Below are 18,311 nucleotides of genomic sequence, written 5' to 3'. Positions count from 1 at the left end.
GCCACAGTGACATTCTGTTGGGGTCAGCTCGAAACAGGCAGACTTGCAGCTGGGCGCAGCAGTCAGGCTTGTGGAGGAAATACAGCCTCTCCAGTCTCGGGGCGTCTTAGGTTGCCACGAGCAGAGCCTCACCGCCCTGCGCCTGCCGCCTGCGGGTGTCCTGGCAAGTCTGTCTCCTCTGCCACCGCCATTCGTTCAGACGTTCCCCACGTGTTTACTCACACCTGCTGTGCACCCGGCAGTCACTCTTCTGGGGCCCAGAGACACCCGAACGAACGAGACGGGGGCCTGTCTTCCTGGAACTCATGTTTGGTTAGGGATTTGGATAATCAGTAAACCAATCATTTCCTGTGGAGAGTTTTCATGGAGAGAGGAAAGCAGAGGTTCGGGGGTTGGAGGAGTAGCCTGTGGAATGTGCTGTTGTACATAGGACGGCCGAGGGGGATTCTGGAGGGGAACCGTGGAGGAAAGAGCCCAGGCACACGGAGGAAGGAGATTGCCAGTGGAACGAAAGAGGGGCCTGGGCTGAGAGCCGACGTGGCTCGTGCAAGGGGCCACAGTGGGCTGGTGTAGCTGGGCAGGCGTGGGGAGAGTAGCAGGTGAGGGCCAGGCTGTGGTGGGATGTGGAGGGTCTGGACAGAGGGTACGAAGGGAGTTATATTTTTTAAAGAACTGCTGTGGCTGTTGTACAGCGAACAGGCAGAGAGGGAAGAGGAGGCTAGTTTGAAGGCTGTTGAGTAGGTGAAATGAAAACCCACGTAGTGGGGGTGCATCTGAGCAGTGAGTGTTGGGTTCTGACTTTATTTTAAAGGTGGAGCCTGCAGAACTGCCTTACAACTCTGGTGGGTGAGAGGAAAGAGTCACAAATGACCTTGACCTGAGTGGGGGGGGGGGGGGGGTCCTGAGATGGGCAGCTCTCACAGGAGCGGGTGCATTAGGAGGCTGTCCAGTTACAACATTGGATGTTTCAGCTTTGATATGCAGGTGCACGTGTCCAGGAAACAGCTGGTAAATGAAGTGTGAACACTGTCGGTTCTGATGCCGTCAGCACAGCCACTGGGGCCTGAGAGGTTTCCCTGGGCAGGGAACTGGGGGGTGGAGAGGGGGCGAGCCAGCAGTGAGACTTCAACAAGGAAGGTGGGAAACGCAGTGAGAACTGGGGTGGATGCTGTTCTGCATCCCAGGCACTCTTGTGAGGAGTTTAAGCGGATCAGTCATTGAAGCCTTACAGCCCTGTGGGTAGAGCAGTCATCCCATTTCATACATTGGGAAACGAGAAGATAGAAAGGTAGGAAACTGCCCCAGGTCACAGCTACATGTGGTGGGGCTGGAACTGGAGGTAGCAGCATCACTCCGACAACTCCTGTGCGTTTAAACTACCCTGTACTGTTCCGTCCCGCAAGCGATACCAAGAAGGCTGGACAGTCGGCTCCGAAGCCAAGAAACGGGAGGTGTTCTGGAAGCAAGAAGCAGAGAATCCCTGGGTAGGAGGGAGAAGTCAACCGTTGGGTGCCATGTGTGGGTCAAGGAAGAGACTGGGCAGCTGCATTTGGCGAGATGGCATCGTGTGGGGGACCTCAGGCAGTGTGCTTTAGGGGGCGATGGGTCCAAAGGCCAGGCACCAGGGTGAAGAGAGGATGGGCGGTGAAGAAATGGATGCCGTGATGTGGGACCCCTGAGATTTTCTCTGTAGGGGAACGGGAAAATGGGGCACTCACTGAAAGGAGATGAAAAGTGAAGCTTATTTTTTTATCTCCAAAAGATGGGTGAAACTATAGTACCGTTATTACTGGAAGATGCAGTGGAAGGGAAATGTCTGGTGCCGGACAGAAGCATTTGCTAGCTGAGGGCCTCACGCAGGGGAGAGGGGCTGGGCTCAGGGTCTGAATGGGGGCCTGCTTGGCCTTCGGGACGCGTGCGTGCCCACGGACAGAAGGTGCAGCGGCGGTGGGCCAGCGCAGGTGAGTGAGCTGGTAGGTGTGGCCAGCAGGGAGACGAAAGTTTCTCCAGGTCTTTGATTTTCTCTTAATGACAAACCAGCTAGGATAAAAGCAGTCCACCCATACGATGGACTATTACGTGGTCACAACAAGGAAAGTACCCGCACACCTTGGGGATACTGACAGGTTTGGTTCCGGACCGCTGCAGTGAAGCACGAACTTTGGTGTCCCCTGCGTGTGAAAGTTACATGTACACTGCCGTCTAGTCTGTTAAGTGTGCAATAGCATGTCTTTAAAAATGCACACTTTAACTAAAAATCGCTTCATTCCTAAAAAATGCTGACCATCCTCTGAGGCTTCAGGGAATTGGAATCTTTTTGCTGATGAAGGGTCTTGCCCTCAACATTGATGGCTACTGACTTATCTGGGTGGCAGTTTCCTTAAAATAAGACGACAGTGAAATTTGCCTCATCAGTTGCAACTTTTTCCAAAATCGGAGTCAGTCCTCTCGAGCCCCACCACTACTTTATCCCCTGAGTTGATGTCACTTTCTAAATCCCTTGTCCTTGCAACCATCTTCGCGGCATCCTCTCCCGGAGTCCGGTCTGTCCCAAGAAGCTACTCTCTCTGCTCCTCCACAAGCGGCAACACCTCATTCGTGAAGGTGCTGTTGTGAGTTTGCCGCACTTCAGTCCCATCTTCAGGCTCCACCTCTGACCCTAGTTCTCCTGCTGCTCCGCCATGTCTGCAGTTACTTCCTGCACCAAAGCCTGGGACCCTTCAAAGGCATCCACGAGGCCTGGAGTCGACTTCTTCCAAAGTCCTGTTAATGTTGCTGTTCTGACCTCTTCCCATGAATCACAAATGTTCTTAATGGCTTCTAGAATTGGGGAACCCTTTCCAGAAAGTTTCCAACTTACTTTGCCCAGATCCATCAGAGAAATAAATCACTGTCTGTGGCAGCTGTGGCCCTACCAAATGTATTTATTTCTTAGACAGCGAGACTTGAAAGTCACGATCAACTGCTTGACCCCTGGGCTGCAGGGTGGATGCTGAGTTAGTAGGCACAAAAACAACATTAACCTCGTCCGTCTCCTTCAGAGCTTCAGGTGGCCGGGTGCACTATCAGTGAGCCGTGATACTCTGAATTTCTTTTTTCTGAGCAGTGTGTCTCAGCGGTGGGCTTTACAGACTCAGTACGCTGTGCTGTAGGCAGACACGCTGTCGCCCGGGCTTTGTTCTCTCTGTCCTCACGGGCAGACTAGATTGAGCATTGTCCCGAGGGCCCTGGGATTTTCAGGGCAGTGAATGGGCACTGGCTTCAGGTCAAGTCACAGCTGCAGTAGCCCCTCACGGGAGAGCCAGCCTGCCCCTGAAGCTCTGCAGCCAGGCACTGCTGCTCTGGCTGGGAAAGCCCTAGATGGCGTCGTCTCCCAGTAAAAGGCAGTTCTGTCTACACTGAAAACCTGTTGGGTGCAGCCCCCTTCCTGAGTCCTCTGAGCTAGGTCTTCGGGAGCACTTCTGCCTCACCTGGTACTTACTGTCATGGAGACGGCCTCTCTCTAAACCTCATGAACCCCTCTCCGCCAGCTTCAGACTTTCTTCCGCAGCTTCCTCACCTCAGCCTTCACAGAATCAAAGGGAGGGTCTTGTACTGGCTCAGGCTTTGGTTTCAGAGCATGCTGTGGCTGGTTTACTCTGCTGTCCCGACCACCAATGCTTTCTGCACAGCAGCCAGGAGGCAGTCTCGTTCCTGTGCCCCTTGGAGCCGTGCTTCCAGTCGTCCGCAGAGTGTTGCCTTTGCACCCACAGCTTGGCTGCTCAGAGCAAGCAGCCTGGTTTTCAGCCTGCTCGGCCTTGGACGGGCCTTCCTCACCCAGCCTCGCCACCTGTAGCTTCTGGTGCACGTTGAGACGTGCGACCTCCCTCCCACTGGAGGACCCAGCTGCCTTCATGGGATTGGTTATTCATTCACTGGTGTGGTTTCAATGCTACTGTGTCTTGGAATACAGAGGCCCCGGGGCCAGGGGGAGAGGCAGGGACGGTTGGGTTGGGGGGCGGTCAGAACACAGCATTTGTGGGTATGCTCACCGTGTCCACGGGCCTGGTTAGGGCGCCCCAAAACAGTTGCAGTGGCAACATCACCGATCCCCATAATCAGTCACAAGAAGGTTTGAAATGTTGCAAGAACTGCCAAAATGCGGCACAGACACGAAGCGAGCCAACGCTGTTGGGAAAATGGTGCCAATAGATTTGACTGATGTGGGGTTACCCCAACCCTTCATTGGTGTAAAAAAAAAGCAGTATCTGCGAAGAGCAGTAAAGTGAGGTGTGCCCAGCCTGACACCTGCGACAACATGGGTGAACCTTAGAAAGACGTGCTGAGTGAAAGGAGCCAGGCACAGATGACACGCTGCGTGATTCCGCTCACGTGAACTGTCAGCGTGGGCCGGTCCGCTGAGCCGCAAATAGATGTGGCTGCGGGGGGAGGGGGTGGGTGGGTACAGGGTTCTGTGAGGCGGTGAGCACGTTCTGAAGTTGATGGTGATGGTTGCCCGGCCATACAAACGGTGGAGTTTCACACTTTTCTGTGGATGAATGTGGGCCCTGACTTCCATCTCGCTGAGGTTACTCTGACACAGAGTAAACCAGTTAAGAACAGGCAGGATCCAGGAGAGATGGACACGTGGAGTGCGTGCGAGGACGTGAGGACGTGAATGAGCAGGAAGATTCGGATCGTTGGCCAGGACGAAGGGGGCGCGAGTGGCTGTGGTTAGGACGTCACAGCGGGACCGGTCCGCGGGGTGGGGGTGGGGCGGCCCCAGCCCCCGTCAGGTGCAGCTTAGGTAGAAGAGCTGCACGTAAAGCCAGCGTGGAGGCAGCTGTGATGAGGGAGACCCGGGGCTCCGGGCAGGTAAGGAGGGAAATGAGGATGTGGGGGCACTGGTGGGACTGAAGAGAGCTCTGGGGAGGGGTTGGAGAGTGGGGTACTCGACGGTGAGCGTGTGGAGGTGATGGAGTTGCTCACAGTGAAAGGGCCAGGAGGCGGTGGAGGGCAAGGCCACTGACCACCTGGCGGGACTGCCTGGCCTTCGCACACCCCGGCTTGGGTGTTCCCACTGCCCTCCTCGGCTGCCTCCCCTGGCCACGGAGCCAAGCCTTGTGTGTCTTTAGAGATCCCGTTCATGTTAACGTTCTCCAGGAGAGTGGCGGGTGGACCGATGAGCTGGGCACTCCCACAGGGCTTGCTTCAGACCTGCTGTGGCTACCCCCCGGCTGCACAACCCACCCCCACCATTCACTTGTCCCTGTCTAGCTGCGACCGGCTGTGATCAGCCTCCCCCCTCGCACCTGCTGCTTAGCTCCTGCAACTCAGGACCTTCGTCTGCCTTCCCTGTAGACGGCCGAGGCGCCTCCTCACTCATCTTTCAATTGTGAAACAACCCTCTTCTGGCTCGTCATAAGAAATATCCAGTTAAGTCTCGGGTTATTTTGAGTTAAACTCCAATTTATTTCTTAAACTAACTGAATTCTAAATACAGAGATTTTGGGCTGTTGTTTTCTTGATTCACCTTAAAATCTTGCTACATCACAGATTTATATCTTCTGTGGAATGTGCTTCCTCAGGTCTGAACTCTTCCCTTTCTTTTAACCTGCATTCCGGTGACAGGGACTCTTCTCTGAGCTCTAGGCACACCCACAGTGACCAGTCTAGTCAGCACGTCCCCTCCTGGTGTCTCCGCTGAGATCTGCCACCTGTCCGGAGAAAGCAGGGCTTCCCTTCCTGCAGCCCTGTGTTGGTGCCGAGTGCCGTGTGCCTCCCTCTCGGATCCTGTCGGCCCTGCTCGCTCCGCGTCTTCCATCTCATCCCCTTCGCTCTTCCCTGTTCCCTTGGAATTAGAGCCCGCCTGCTTCCCCCCACCATGGCCATGGCTTGCTAGAAAGATCTTTCAAAAGTGAGCATAGGGTCCTCCCTGTTAAAAGGTCTCCGAGTTCCTTCTCACACATGCGTGTAAGACTCCTGAGGTGCCCTGGCCCACCTGTTCAGCCTCATCAACCTCATCTTTGAAAAGGTAGTAATTTGCATTCGCACGCTCTTGCTGCTTCGGGAATAGGTCTCACGTGTGGCTTCTGCACTTTGTTCTCATCAGGACACTGTTGAGTTCTCCGAACAACACACTCAGCTGCTTCACCTCACTAATCCTCTTCAGAAGCTGCTGCTCTTGACCAGTCAGTCGGTGTCTGCCCTTGTTGGCCTTGTATGCGTCTGGGCCAGTCAGGCGTCCCCTGGGGCTCCCGCTGTGACGAGAACACCCAGCTCTCCGGTTCCACTCTGTAGGAGATGCTGGCTGTGCCCGTCCCACGCAGTTGGTATCTGTCTGTGTCTGCTAGGCGGGGTCCTGTTCGAAGGGGAAGTTCTGTGTGTTTTATGTATCTGTACATCCTGAGCAAGTTAAACAAGTTGCCAATGTAACGCTCAGCTGTTCAACATATGGGCGAGTGAAATAATACGTAACTTCAGAAAACTTGTCAGTGGCATCGCACAGACTTCCAGATAAAAGGACTAGTCGCTTGGAATGTGCTTCAGAGGTGGGAGCTCGCTACACCAGTGTGTTCTGTTGGTGTGTGTGTCCCACCAGCTTTCCTAGTAAAAATGAAAGTGAAGTTCAGCCCGCAGGCCCACCAGGGGCTTAGGCCACCTGATAACATCTTTTAACTAAATAATAACTTCTATTATGAAAGCAACACATGTTCACTGCAAAAATAAATAAAGAACTACACATAAGCCAAAATAATTACCCGCAGTTTTTCCGTTTCTGTGGTCTAAAGACCAACACTTGGGACCGTGGGAGAGGGCTCTAGAAAATCGGTAGGTGTTGGTCCATGAAGGGCCAAGGAGACCCACTTGTGTACAGAAGAGGGAGGGGATTCAAGTGCTCAACGTTTTGGGCAAGTCCCCAGTACAAATACCCGCCGTACAGAGTGGACGCGTCAGGCAGTGCCTTGCTTTGTAAAAACCGTGCTTTGTGGGCAGCTTAAGTGCATAGCGAGTGCCGTGCTGATGCTGGGGAATGAGTGCGCGCACCCTCACGCCACGTGAGAAAGGCCTTAGGAGACGTTCGAGAGACCAGAGAGTGCCCCGCATTCATCTCTGTGCCAGGGTGAGGTGGCCTTGTGTCCTCTGGCCCGTGGGGGTGGGGGGCAGTCACCCTGTGGGAACAGGCAGGGACGGGACCTTCCGCGCGGACCAGAGACCCTCGGTCTCCTCTCAGACTCATCTGAACTGCTGCTGTTGTCCTGATGCTTGGAGCTCCTCCTGATTTTTCTAGGGTGTGTAAACGTCGGCTGCGGCCCCTCAAACCTGCGGGTGCTTGAATGCGCCGCATGACCCCCAGGGCAGCAAGACGAGGGTCTTCCGTCCCTGGCGGGAAGTAAAGCTCCATTCGTGGAGTGATTTAATGGTCGGAAACGAGAACTCGTTTGTCTTTGCGTCAGGTGCTTAGCGTTAGGCTGTTCGTCAGCAGTCAGGATGGATGTGCAGAACGACAGCTTCAGCACTCAGCTCTGCCAGGCCCTGAGCTCACTCCCACGTGTTTTGTGCCATTCAATCTCAACGCAAGGCAGGTGTGATCAGCCCCGTTTCTGAGGCTCATGTCCAAGGTCATGCCTGTGTAAGCCTCCATTTCACCAAACAGGTTTCTCTTCAGGCATTTAAATGAAGGCATTTCGTCTAACTGAACACCAAAGCTTGTGAGTTCATGCTGACGGAGTCGTGAACTGGCTTGCGTTCGCCACACAGCCCACCGTGCTGGGTGCTTACCTCCCACCGAGCGGGGCTGGACCCTGTGCTGCGAGGGGCGGAAACTGAGTGGAGGTGCTCGTTCATCACGTTTGTGTTCGTTCTCCACACAGAAAACCCGGGAACAAGCGAGTGGGAGGAAGTGATTCGAGGTGTAAACAGCCTGATGTCAGGGAAGGTGAAGTGCTGGGTTCACCCCGCCGTGTGCCCTCCATGTGCCCTCCGTGTGGCCGTGAGCACGCACCACCCCTGGTTCACACGTTTCTCATTGTGTCTGGAACACTGTCAGTTAGGGTGACTCCCGGGGGGCATAGTGTTTTCCTCGTGATGCTCACATTTGCAGGGAAATAAACGGAGAGGTGACGCTGCCTTTCTGTTGCTGGAGCGGTGGACCGGACCAAACGCTGGCTTGGCGAATGGTGCGCGTCTTCAACTGGAACACGGCCAGTCCTCCCGTGGGGGACGTAACCCAGCAAGGCTCTGTCACGTCAGCAGCACTCACTCTGTGGGTCTCACCACCGCCAAAGGTTGAGTGGCAGGGAACGGCGACCGGTTGGCAGCCACCTGCAGTCCCCTCCACCTAGCCAGAGACGCGGCGTCTGTGCTTTCAGGGGGGCCCTGGAGAGTGCAGTCTGTTTATGCCGGGCCTTTGGTGAGCCTGAGTGTGGGGGCGCTCCCTGCAGGACCACTGCGGGGGCCTTTCAGTGACACGTGACTGGGGAGACCTTGTCACTGGCTTTTCTGGTCGGTGGCACTCTCTTTTTCCAGTAATGAGTGGGATTGAGACTGAGCGCACAAACTTGCCAGGAGGACACGGGAAATGATGTCACACACTGCTTCTCAGGTGCTCCCAGGGCTCCAAGGGGCGAAGCGGCCCCTCCTCCCACAGCCCGGCCACCGTGTCCTGGTCCCGCTTGCCCGGACCTCTGCGTGGAGGCCGAGGTGCGCAGTGTGCTGATGACGTACCTTGAACGAGGTTGCTGGGCCCTCGCCTTGGGTTTGTGGTGGGGACACTGGGAGACGATACACAATTTGAGGAAGGTGGATTCAGTTTTATTTTGTTTCAAGCTCCAAGGAGAGTGGAAAATACAACACCCTCTTCCATTACTTTATTTACATTTGGACTCTTGTTGCCTTTCAGGAACTCAAGGAGTCGCCCCCGGCCCTGTCATTGGGCTGCAGGCACCGTCCACCGGGCTCCTCGGGGCGCGTCCCGGCATGATCCCGCTGCAGCGCCCCCCGGGTATGCCCCCGCCTCACCTGCAGCGCTTCCCTCTGATGCCGCCACGGCCTGTGCCGCCACACATGATGCACCGGGGCCCACCGCCCGGGCCGGGGGGCTTCGGGGTACCCCCGCCCCATGGAATGAAAGGCCCCTTCCCGCCACATGGCCCCTTCGTTAGGCCTGGTGGAATGCCAGGGCTGGGGGGCCCAGGACCAGGCCCGGGGGGCCCTGACGACAGAGACGGGAGGCAGCAGCAACCACAGCCACAGCAGCCGCCACCTCAGCCTCAGCCACAGCAGCCACCACCAGCGCAGCAGCCGCCACCAGCGCAGCAGCCGCAGCCACAGCCGTTTAGAAATGAAAACAGGCAGCAGTTCAATTCAGGTAGAGACCAAGAAAGGTTTGGACGAAGATCTTTCGGAAATAGGGTGGAGAATGACCGGGACCGCTATGGGAACCGGAGTGACGAGAGAGAGAATAGTGGCCGGGAGAGGCGAGAGTGGGGAAGGAGGAGCCCTGACCGGGACAGACACAGAGACTTGGAAGACAGAAGTAGACGGGCTGGTGGGCACCGGGACAGGGAGAGAGATTCTAGGGACAGAGAGCCCCGCAGAGAGAAGGAAGACAACCGAGGCAAGGAGAAGCCGGAGGCGACAGACAGGGCCGCCGGCCCACCCCTTAGCCAAGCGGGCGCCGCAGAGACAGTCTCAGAACTTGCCAAGGGGGAGTCTGTGGCCGCAGCCCCGAAACCTGCTGCAGAGCTGCCCGCTGAGGCTACCTCGTCCGCCGGCCCCGAGAAGGAGTCGGGCTCGGCAGCGGAGGCTCGCTAGAGACCGGGACGGTCAGGCTGGCGGGGCACTGGGCGCGCGGGGGCTGGAGGTGTACAGACGCTGTATTATATTTGCCCCTGCTCTTTCTGCCCCACAGTAGTTGTGGGGCCTCGTAAGCAATTTGATTGCTTCCCTTCTATTTAAAAATAGCCACAAAATAACTGAAAATACTGAAAATATGAATATTACCCTTTTTGCTGTAACTTTTTAAAAGTTTTGACTTTAAAAAGTTTACAAATCGTAATTAGAAGTGCTCTCTATTTTTTTTTTTTAATTTAAGACATGGTAACAGTGAAAGCTCCTCAAACAATAGGGATGTTTTTAATAAACTCTATTTTCGTAACAAACATCAGTGTGTGCTCTTCTTCCCGCGCTGCACTAGGTGGGCGAGGCCCCGTCCGCGCTGTGTCGCGTCTCAGGGAGGCTCGCCGCGTGGGGACGGGCTTGTGTGGTCTGCAGACACTTTGATTTGTAATGCTTTCGATTTTTATGTTTTAATCATAAGGTAAAAGTTAGTGGTTTTAATATTTTGCAGTTTAATCAAGGTGGGTTTTTTGTTTCGTGGTGTTTTGTGTTGTTTTTTTGCCGTTGGCTTTGTGGTAAATGTCACCGTCACTAATTTGTAAAGAGGTTTCGCTGGGACAGACAAAAGTGGGTCTAACGTTACACGTTGCACTGTGAACTGCTCGACTGCCTGGGTGCTACCGGTTTAGAAGGTTGGGCGTCTTCCTTGCCATCCCACTGACCTCTGCGCAAGGGTGGGGGACACAAGGTCAGCGTGTGCACCCAACCCTTCCCTTCCCTGTGTAGGGGTCAGCGCGGGCCTGTTTCCTGTGAGCCTTGCCCCACCATGAAGTACTCCGTGTCTCTGCTTCAGACTGTGGAGTTAGGAACACGGGTCGTAGGTTACCCAGGAGGTGTGCGAGTGTGCCAGGGCGACATCTGAAGCCAAATCAGACCCAGCCCTGAAGCTCTGAAGCCGGCACACACAGCACTCACCCCGGGCCGGGCCGGGCCGGGCCGCAGCACCCCATGGCCCCGTGGAAGCTTCTTCTCTCCAGTTTGTGGCTGGCCTAGAGTCGGTGTGCTGAGCAGCGGTCTTCCCTTGCCTCCCCCGCAGGCGGAGCTGCCGCACGAGGCTTTGTAGTGCTCTGTGGGCAAAACGCTGCTTTGATGGGGAGAGGGCAGCTCAGGCAGCGAGAGCAGGGATCTCCGTTTCTTGTGCGGGCCCAGGGAGTTGGACGGCCCTAACAAGCTGCTTCTGGAGAGAAGCGTCTGGTTTCACGTTCAGATTCCAAAGCCTTGCAGCCTGTATCTCTGGTTTTAAGTAGCGAGAACACCCTATTCATTTGCTCGTGATAGCCCCCCAAAGTACTGGCAGTACTTTCACTGGGGTAGGTGTGCCCTTGGGCCTTGAAGGTCACGAGTCTTCCCTGGCGTTTGCGAAACTGTACTCTGAAGCCTCGTTCGTTCACATTCTCTCCCTGACGGCAGTTTTCTCCACTTACGTGAGCCTGCTTTCACTGTGAAAACACTGCACTTTTTCTAAACCAGCTTTTCCTCTGAAATGACATGCATTTGATCAAGTACATCATATACTTACAACCCATCAGAATTATAGCTCATTTCTGGTTTTGCTACCAGAAATATTTTGCAATATTCAGTTAACAGACATTAATCCACGTGGTTGATTTACAAGTGTTCGTTCACACGTGCACGGGTGCTTCCAAGAGGAGCCGCAGACCAGCCGGCTGCCAGGTCCAGAGCCCGGCAAGCAGGTGAGGCACCCCCTCCTTCTATGGAAAGAGTGCAGCCTGGGCCGTCTCTGGCCGGTAGGTGAGCTGACCCTATCAGCCCTCTGAGGCCATGGCTGAGCCGGCCAGCCTGTTACCAAAGGGCCCTCAAACCGTAACATCCAGTTTTGACATAAACATACTTTGGGGTCAGAAGTAAGTGGTAAGTGGGGAAGCCCCTCAGCTACCCCAAAGCTGACACAGGACAGCCTCCCTGTCCTAGATTAAAGTTCAAGTCCATCTTAGCTCAAAGACCAGCGGTGAAAAATGTGAACATTGTGATTATCTATTTTAAATACTCTGAAAAGAGCAGTCTCTGAAATAACACCTGTCAGCACGGTACTTAACCTGTCCCGTTCAAGCTCCACGTGTCAGTGTCAGCCGATTTAGGGGTTCAGTTCCGATGCTTTAACAGGCTTGAAACACAGAGCCATGCTGGGTATTTGTTTATTGCAGGCTGGAATGAAAACTGAAGAAATTTGGACAACTTAATGCCCATGTGTGTTTCAGATCATCAAAACAGACATTTTAATTGAATATGTATACAATTACACAAACCTTCCAAGTGATCATAAATCAGCTCTTGTCACAGGTACTTAAAGCCATTTTTAGAAAAAGACACACACTGTGAAGGTTACAGAGTTTAATGGTTTTCAAGGTAAGCGTCTGCGACTAGGGGGACAGCAGAGGGGCCGCCAGGACTCGGCCCAGGCGGGGACGTTCACTGGGCGATGCCGATCACCCCGCAGGCCAGCCGGCTGCCGGCATTGCCGGTCTTCTTGCTCTCGTCGTTTCCGCCTCTGCCCAGGTCGTCCCGCTTTTCGTGGACCTGGTGGGGACATTGAGAACACAGAGCTGAGGGCTGTCGAGTCATCCCACCTCTGCCCAACAGCGCCCACGGGGCACTTGCTGTCGGACAGCAACACATTCAAAGCGGCCTAGTAGAGAACAGACTACTCCTCACCCTGGTAATAGGAGAGACTGCTACTCAGCTTTTCCTTGATGACGCAACGACATAAATTATCTTTAAACACTAAGTGGGTGTTCTCTCTCCAGAGGAAGCACTAAAACCTGGCCAGCTCTGTCTCAGGCCGCCTGTACTGGTCCCGACCCTCTGTGGGAAAGCCAAGTGACCAGCTGCAGCCACCCTCCCCTCATGGAGCACTGCTTTGAGAAGGAAAGGGACCCCTCAAAAAAGGCGTCACGGTCGTGCCTCGTGACTACAGCCTATGAATGAGTAATCCTTAAATGACCTCGGACTACTTAAAAATAGTACTTTAAATTTTTCTCGTTAAACATTTGCAAATTTTCCTGCTTTCAACCATGGCTGAAGAAAGTCCTCAGGGTAAGGGTCAGCTGAAAGACGTGACAAGGGAAGCTCAGTGGTCCTTCTGCCTAGTGTTCGTGTGGACCAGACACAGCCCCGTGCGGACCAGACACAGCCCCGAAGGGCAGCGTGAGGCAGCCACCTCCTGCGTGTTCAACCAGCGGCGGTGACCAGGCAGGAGCACACACTCATGCTGCGTCTGTGCAAGACCTCGACGGTACAGGCGCTCTGCTGAACTACAAAGGGGACCCCATCGCGGCCGGGAACGCTGGTGGCCTCGGCACCGGGCAAAGATGTCTGCCCGGCAGCGCAGGTTAACGTGGCCCAACGTGATCTGCTGCACTACTGCATCTTAGCAGAGCGGGGCTCTTCACTGACCTAGGCCTTTAACTCCTCTTCACTGCAGCCATCCAGGAAAATCTTTCTCTAAAATCTGAGCTGAAGGCACAGTGTGTGTGGCTCCTTAGAAACCAGGACTGAGCATCAAGAACAGACGGGTAACTGTCGGGAGGAACTGTCCGCACACCCTCAGCACCTGCGAACTCACCACCATCGTGCGGCCAACAATGGAACGGGCTCCCGAGAGGGAGATCTGGGAGTCTTTCAGAGACACCTCCGCCACACCGTTTTCCTCCGCGGTCACGTTGCCCAGGTCTCCGACGTGCCTGGTGTTGAGAAAGCACCAGAATAGCGCATGAGCTAAATTAGAAACCGTCAGACCTAGCACGGGCAGGGACCGCCTTTCCAGGCTGACAGGTGATCGGACGCAGCTCTCCCAACACGGCTCCTGGGCCACGGGTAGTGCCCAGAGGGGTGCCGGGGCGGGGGAGGCTGCAACTCCCCACCTGGGCTCTGCCTGCCTTCGGTGGCGTGGCTGAGGAGCCAGGCCCTAGGCCTCTACGAGAAAAATAAAAGAACCCTTGTCCTCAGGCTTGTTCTTTTCCCAGACGGCTCTCAGAAAACGGACACGCAAATGGAGTCTTGTCACAGACGTTTACCCACAAAGCCTCCCGTGTGTCCAGTGCGGGTTTATTCCGTTAGCGATTGACCACTGTTACTCATTTCCTGTACTAATTCCCTTTGGTGCTTCTATGGATGAGTTCTGTACTCAATAAATGCGGCGAAACCACGCCGCTCCCAGTGTTCCCGTCTGTCTGTCCCTCCGCGCGGCAGGGGTCACGGGGGCACGATGCTGGTTTAGCATGCCGTCTGCGGACAGCACGCCCATGCTGACCCTGAAAAGCCCCTGCCGTGTTTCTGATGGGAGGTAAGCGTCTCGCCACTCACCTCTCTTCATCCTGGGGTCCGCCGTGGGTTTTGCGTAGAGGATTAAAGTGAGGACCTGCACTGGTACAGCCTATGGACCAAAAAAAAAAGTAGCTATGTTATGAATCAAAATTCCAAAATAAACTCCAAGGAGACACTGACCGTGGCTAGAACCTCCTTCGGAGACAGTGCAGACCTACGGCTCAGAAGGGGCGGGAAGGAGAGACAAGGTCCCAGTGCCCTGTGACACTGGTCAAGTTCATTGCCCTTGTCTGGGCTTGGATTTCTCCACCACCCTGTAAGATAAGAGACCCAGGACTTCACCAGTTCCCTTCTACTCGTCAAATCCCACGGTAACGGTCCTGGTTTGTGCAGAGGCAGAAAAACCCTTAACTACAAGAACTTAGCTCCCCAGCCACACGCTACAGGCGGCTCCCCGGTCTGCGGCCCTGCCTGTGCACGCAGAATATAAAACGGCAGGGCGCCCAGTCCCAGGGCCGGGCTGCTGCCCCGCACGACCCGGCAGCTCGCAGACTGTACGCTGTGAGCAACGGTCCCGGGGCCGCAGGGGCCGCCCTTCACCCAGAGCCCACCACATGGACGCAGGAGTTCGTCCTGACCTGCCCGCCTGCCTTCCCCTGCGGATGGAGTCTCCGCTGTATACCGCTCCACTCCCCGCCTGCCCCCACCGCCGGGAGAAGACAGTTCACAGGACTCTGCCTAGTAAATCGAAGCCACAGAGCAGTGGCCTCTGAGAGCAGAGGCAGGAAAACCAAGGAGCAGCTGGAGCAGCTGTGTGATCGCTGAAATGGATCAAATCTGGTCGTTACATCCCTATTTATAGGGACCAGATTATGGAACATGAAAAACAACTTCGATCAAAATGAGTCTGTTCTCTGTCTACACACTAAGGCCAAATTACTCAAAAATGGCAAAAGATCACTAAACCCATTTTTCCACCCATAAATTTTGTTCACGTGGAACTCTGTGCAAAGCCCCGACAGTCCCACCCTGTCTCACTTCTGCCTCACCAGGACCTGGTGCTGGAGGTGGGGACCTTAAAGGCCCCCTTGGCCCGCTCGCAAAGCCTGGGAGCAAGCAGGTGGCAAGAAAGTAGCTGAACTGTTTTTCTTTAAAAAAACCTGAGACGTATATAATCAAGCCATAATCACGATTTAAAAAAAAAAAATCCTCTTTCCCTTTCCTTTCCACACAGGCGTCAAAAACTAGTTTTAAGGCCAGCTCCCTGAGGCTGTTTATTAAGGTGGCTGCTCGTCGTTTGTCTCGCAAGGGCAAACAGGTCTGGGTCGCAGCCCCGCATGGCACCCACCTTGGGTGTTGTCTCCAAACTCGTGGACATGGAACCCGTGCTCGCCTTTGGTCAGCCCGGTGATGGTCCCGAAGACCTTGACAGGACCAGTACCCTTTATCAGAGAAGAGTACGGCAGGTTTGAGAAAGCGTCCGAACGGAGGAGACAGGTGAGCCACCTCTACTGCGCACAGGAAGGGGGAAAGGACATGGACTTGGGAGTCAGACAACCTGGGCAGACGCCTCCTGACAGGGACGCCCCACCCGAGGGAGATGCGGCCCCAACCAACGTCCAGCTGGCTGGCCCAGGGTCCCTCTTCCCCATTGTCGCCAGGAGGACGTGGACCAGGTTCCGGTGCACACTGGGGCCCGTGGTAACACCGGCACACAGGCTATGTATGTTTCAGGACTCCCATGTGAGGATTCCGGCAGAGATTTCATTCGGGAACGCACACTCTCCCACGGCCCGGGGGCCACGGAGTCTCATCTGAGAGGGGCCATTTGCTTCTGAAGTCGCAGTCACTGAGCCCCAATCACCTTTCTGCCCCCAGTACTGAGACCAAAACAGAGAACAGGGTGAGAGTGACCCAGCCACACCCCCAAACCCAGGACCTCCTTAGGGCAGTGAAGCAGAAATCCTAACTGTTAAACACACACGCAGGCATCCACACCGCACGGGAACGCAGGGGAGGTGTCTGTCCCTCCACACTCGGGCCCTGCCGCCCCTGAGGTGTCGGCCATCACGGGCTGACCTCCCACTGGACAAACGCAATGCTCAGATCAAGGAGCGCAGCAACGGCTGCCCTTGGCTGGGCTTTTTTGTTTTAAAAATAAGACTACTATGATTCTTCTGGGGAACCTTTGACTTCGGAAAAATTCAAACGTGTTATCCCATGAAACACATTATCAAAAAGCACAGAAGACAAACGGCAGGTTCTCCCAAGCCCGCGTTTCCTGGGCGATGAGCGCAGGGCGCACCCAGAGGCTCGGGGGCCGAGCCCCCTTGCACAGCCTGGTGGGGGGCTGTGCTGTTAAACGGGTAAACACCTCGGCAGCACAGTGCAGCCCTGGGCTACTGAGGCTCAGTGTGGGCAGATCTCCAAATGCTTCCAGAGCAGCTAGGGATTTGGACTTACAGGTGAAAATTCTGATTTTAAAAAACTGGGAAATGACCCAAAATTTCAAGCACACAACAGGCCAATCAAATACTGCTTACTGGCCATTGAATGCATGTGCCTACCTGGAGAGCTGTCCTGCCCAACTGTCCAAAGGTCTTTATCAGGAACAAACAGCACCCCACCCCCAAACCCCGCCACCACCCCCACGAAGTTGGGAACTGGTGGGAGGGGGCAGTGCAGGTGGCTCCGGAAAGCGGGGCCTGGCTGCTTCCTGAGGGTGAGGAGGAGAGACTAAGCGAGGTCTGGCCAGTGAAAACAGCAGAATTCAGTCAAATGCCAATGAGCCTTTTCCAGAAGCTTTGGAAACCACTGCAAGGAAAAAAATCCCGCTGCACCCTAAGTCCCCCTGTGTGAACACTTCCCTGTCCCCTCCCACTTCTGGAAACCTCTCCAAAGACTTCGGTCTCGCTCCCATGTAAGTTATACCATTGATCGTGGGTTATAAGCCCAGCACAACGTGAACAACTTCCACCAGCTGGCAGCCCCACGGAGACCTGGGGACAGTCCTTTCGCCAGGATACTGTGCAGTGCGACCCACAGAGAGTGTCCCTACACTGGGCCAAAAGTCTGTCTTCTGCCGTCTCAGTAACACGCCTGTTGGTTGAGCGACTTCACAGCCACTTTACCGAGAACGGGCTGAAACACGCTGCCAGGACCGAACGCCAGCTCCGCGCGTGGACACCGGGGCTCCCCGCCCCCACCCGCACCCCCCACTAACACGAAGGACCCGTTGTGGCCCCATGCCGCTGCGACCAGGACATAGGCCCGACCCCGTCGGTCTGCATCCAGCCCGCGTAGACGGTGCCCCCCGGGGGGGGGGGGCGGGGAGGGGAAGCCCGCGGGGAGTCAGTCGGAGGAGGGCTTTGGGGAGGAGTTTGTGCAGAGCCCTTCGCAGCCCTAGCACCTGGCCGTGACCCGGAGTAGGGGTCAGCTAGCTTCCCTGTAAGGCCACGCATATTGTCGCATGTTCCTATTTTCACGACCCTTCTTTCCACACAAACCCACCAAAGCGCCCTCGGCCCCAGGACTGTGCCCACAGCGGTCCCCGGTGGATGGGGCCGGGGGCCGCGGTCTGCAGACCCCTGAACTAATGAGACATTTTAGGTCGCAAAGGAGCCCCAGACCGGCTAAGGGGGCCACGGCTCCCTGCGGCCGGACCTGCTGCGCAATCGCCAGGACAGGCGCGCACAACGCAGAGGCGGCCAGGCAGGGAGCGCCAGGGCCGCGCCGCAGGTCTCCGCCCAGCCGCGGAGGCCCCGGGCGGCCACCTCCTCCCTCCCGCCCTCGCTCGCTCCCCGGCCCACGGTCCTGCCCAGGCCCAACCCGCGCCGCCGGCCACTCTCGCCGGTGACTCAGCACCGCGGCCTTGTGGGCGGCCAGTGGCCTCCGGCCTTGCCTCCTGCTCGAAGCGGATGGTGCCCTGCACCGGGCCGTCGCCCTTCAGCACGCACACAGCCCTGGTCGTCATGGCTCGCGGGACGCGCGCAGATCAGAAGGCGAAGACCCGGCAGACGCCGCAAGACGCGCAGACGTAGGAACGACGGCGCCGCGGGCCTCTTATAGGCCGGATCCTGCGCCCCGCCCAACCTGGCCCGGGACCAAGCGCCCACTGGACCGGGACCAATTGAGCGCTAAGCAACGCC

The 18,311-nt window shown here is 55.9% G+C and overlaps 2 protein-coding genes across 3 annotated transcripts in view; one reads left to right on the top strand and one right to left on the bottom strand.

The window, feature by feature from the left end:
- The window catches only part of SCAF4 (SR-related CTD associated factor 4), a 56,866-nt gene extending 46,724 nt beyond the window's left edge, over nucleotides 1–10,142 (top strand). For both annotated transcript variants that reach the window (XM_053916631.2, XM_053916628.2), the window contains exon 20: nucleotides 8,882–10,142. In XM_053916631.2, the coding sequence (XP_053772606.1) occupies nucleotides 8,882–9,795 (914 nt within the window). In that variant the 3' untranslated portion in view covers nucleotides 9,796–10,142. The remainder of the gene's footprint in view (nucleotides 1–8,881) is intronic.
- A 2,074-nt stretch (nucleotides 10,143–12,216) lies between these two features.
- SOD1 (superoxide dismutase 1) lies at nucleotides 12,217–18,223 on the bottom strand. The gene is made up of 5 exons (XM_024561217.3): nucleotides 18,065–18,223; nucleotides 15,512–15,605; nucleotides 14,203–14,272; nucleotides 13,463–13,580; nucleotides 12,217–12,417 (listed from the first exon to the last, which is right to left on the bottom strand). The coding sequence occupies exons 1-5, from the start codon at nucleotides 18,134–18,136 to the stop codon at nucleotides 12,310–12,312; spliced, it is 462 nt and encodes a 153-aa protein (XP_024416985.2). The 5' UTR covers nucleotides 18,137–18,223; the 3' UTR covers nucleotides 12,217–12,309.
- Between the last annotated feature and the right edge of the window lie 88 nt (nucleotides 18,224–18,311).

The sequence above is a fragment of the Desmodus rotundus genome, chromosome 2 (genome assembly GCF_022682495.2).
Source record: "Desmodus rotundus isolate HL8 chromosome 2, HLdesRot8A.1, whole genome shotgun sequence".
In the NCBI taxonomy this organism is placed as follows: Eukaryota; Metazoa; Chordata; class Mammalia; order Chiroptera; family Phyllostomidae; genus Desmodus; species Desmodus rotundus.
Note: the sequence above shows the minus strand (reverse complement) of the source record. Positions and strands in the feature narration are given on the sequence as shown.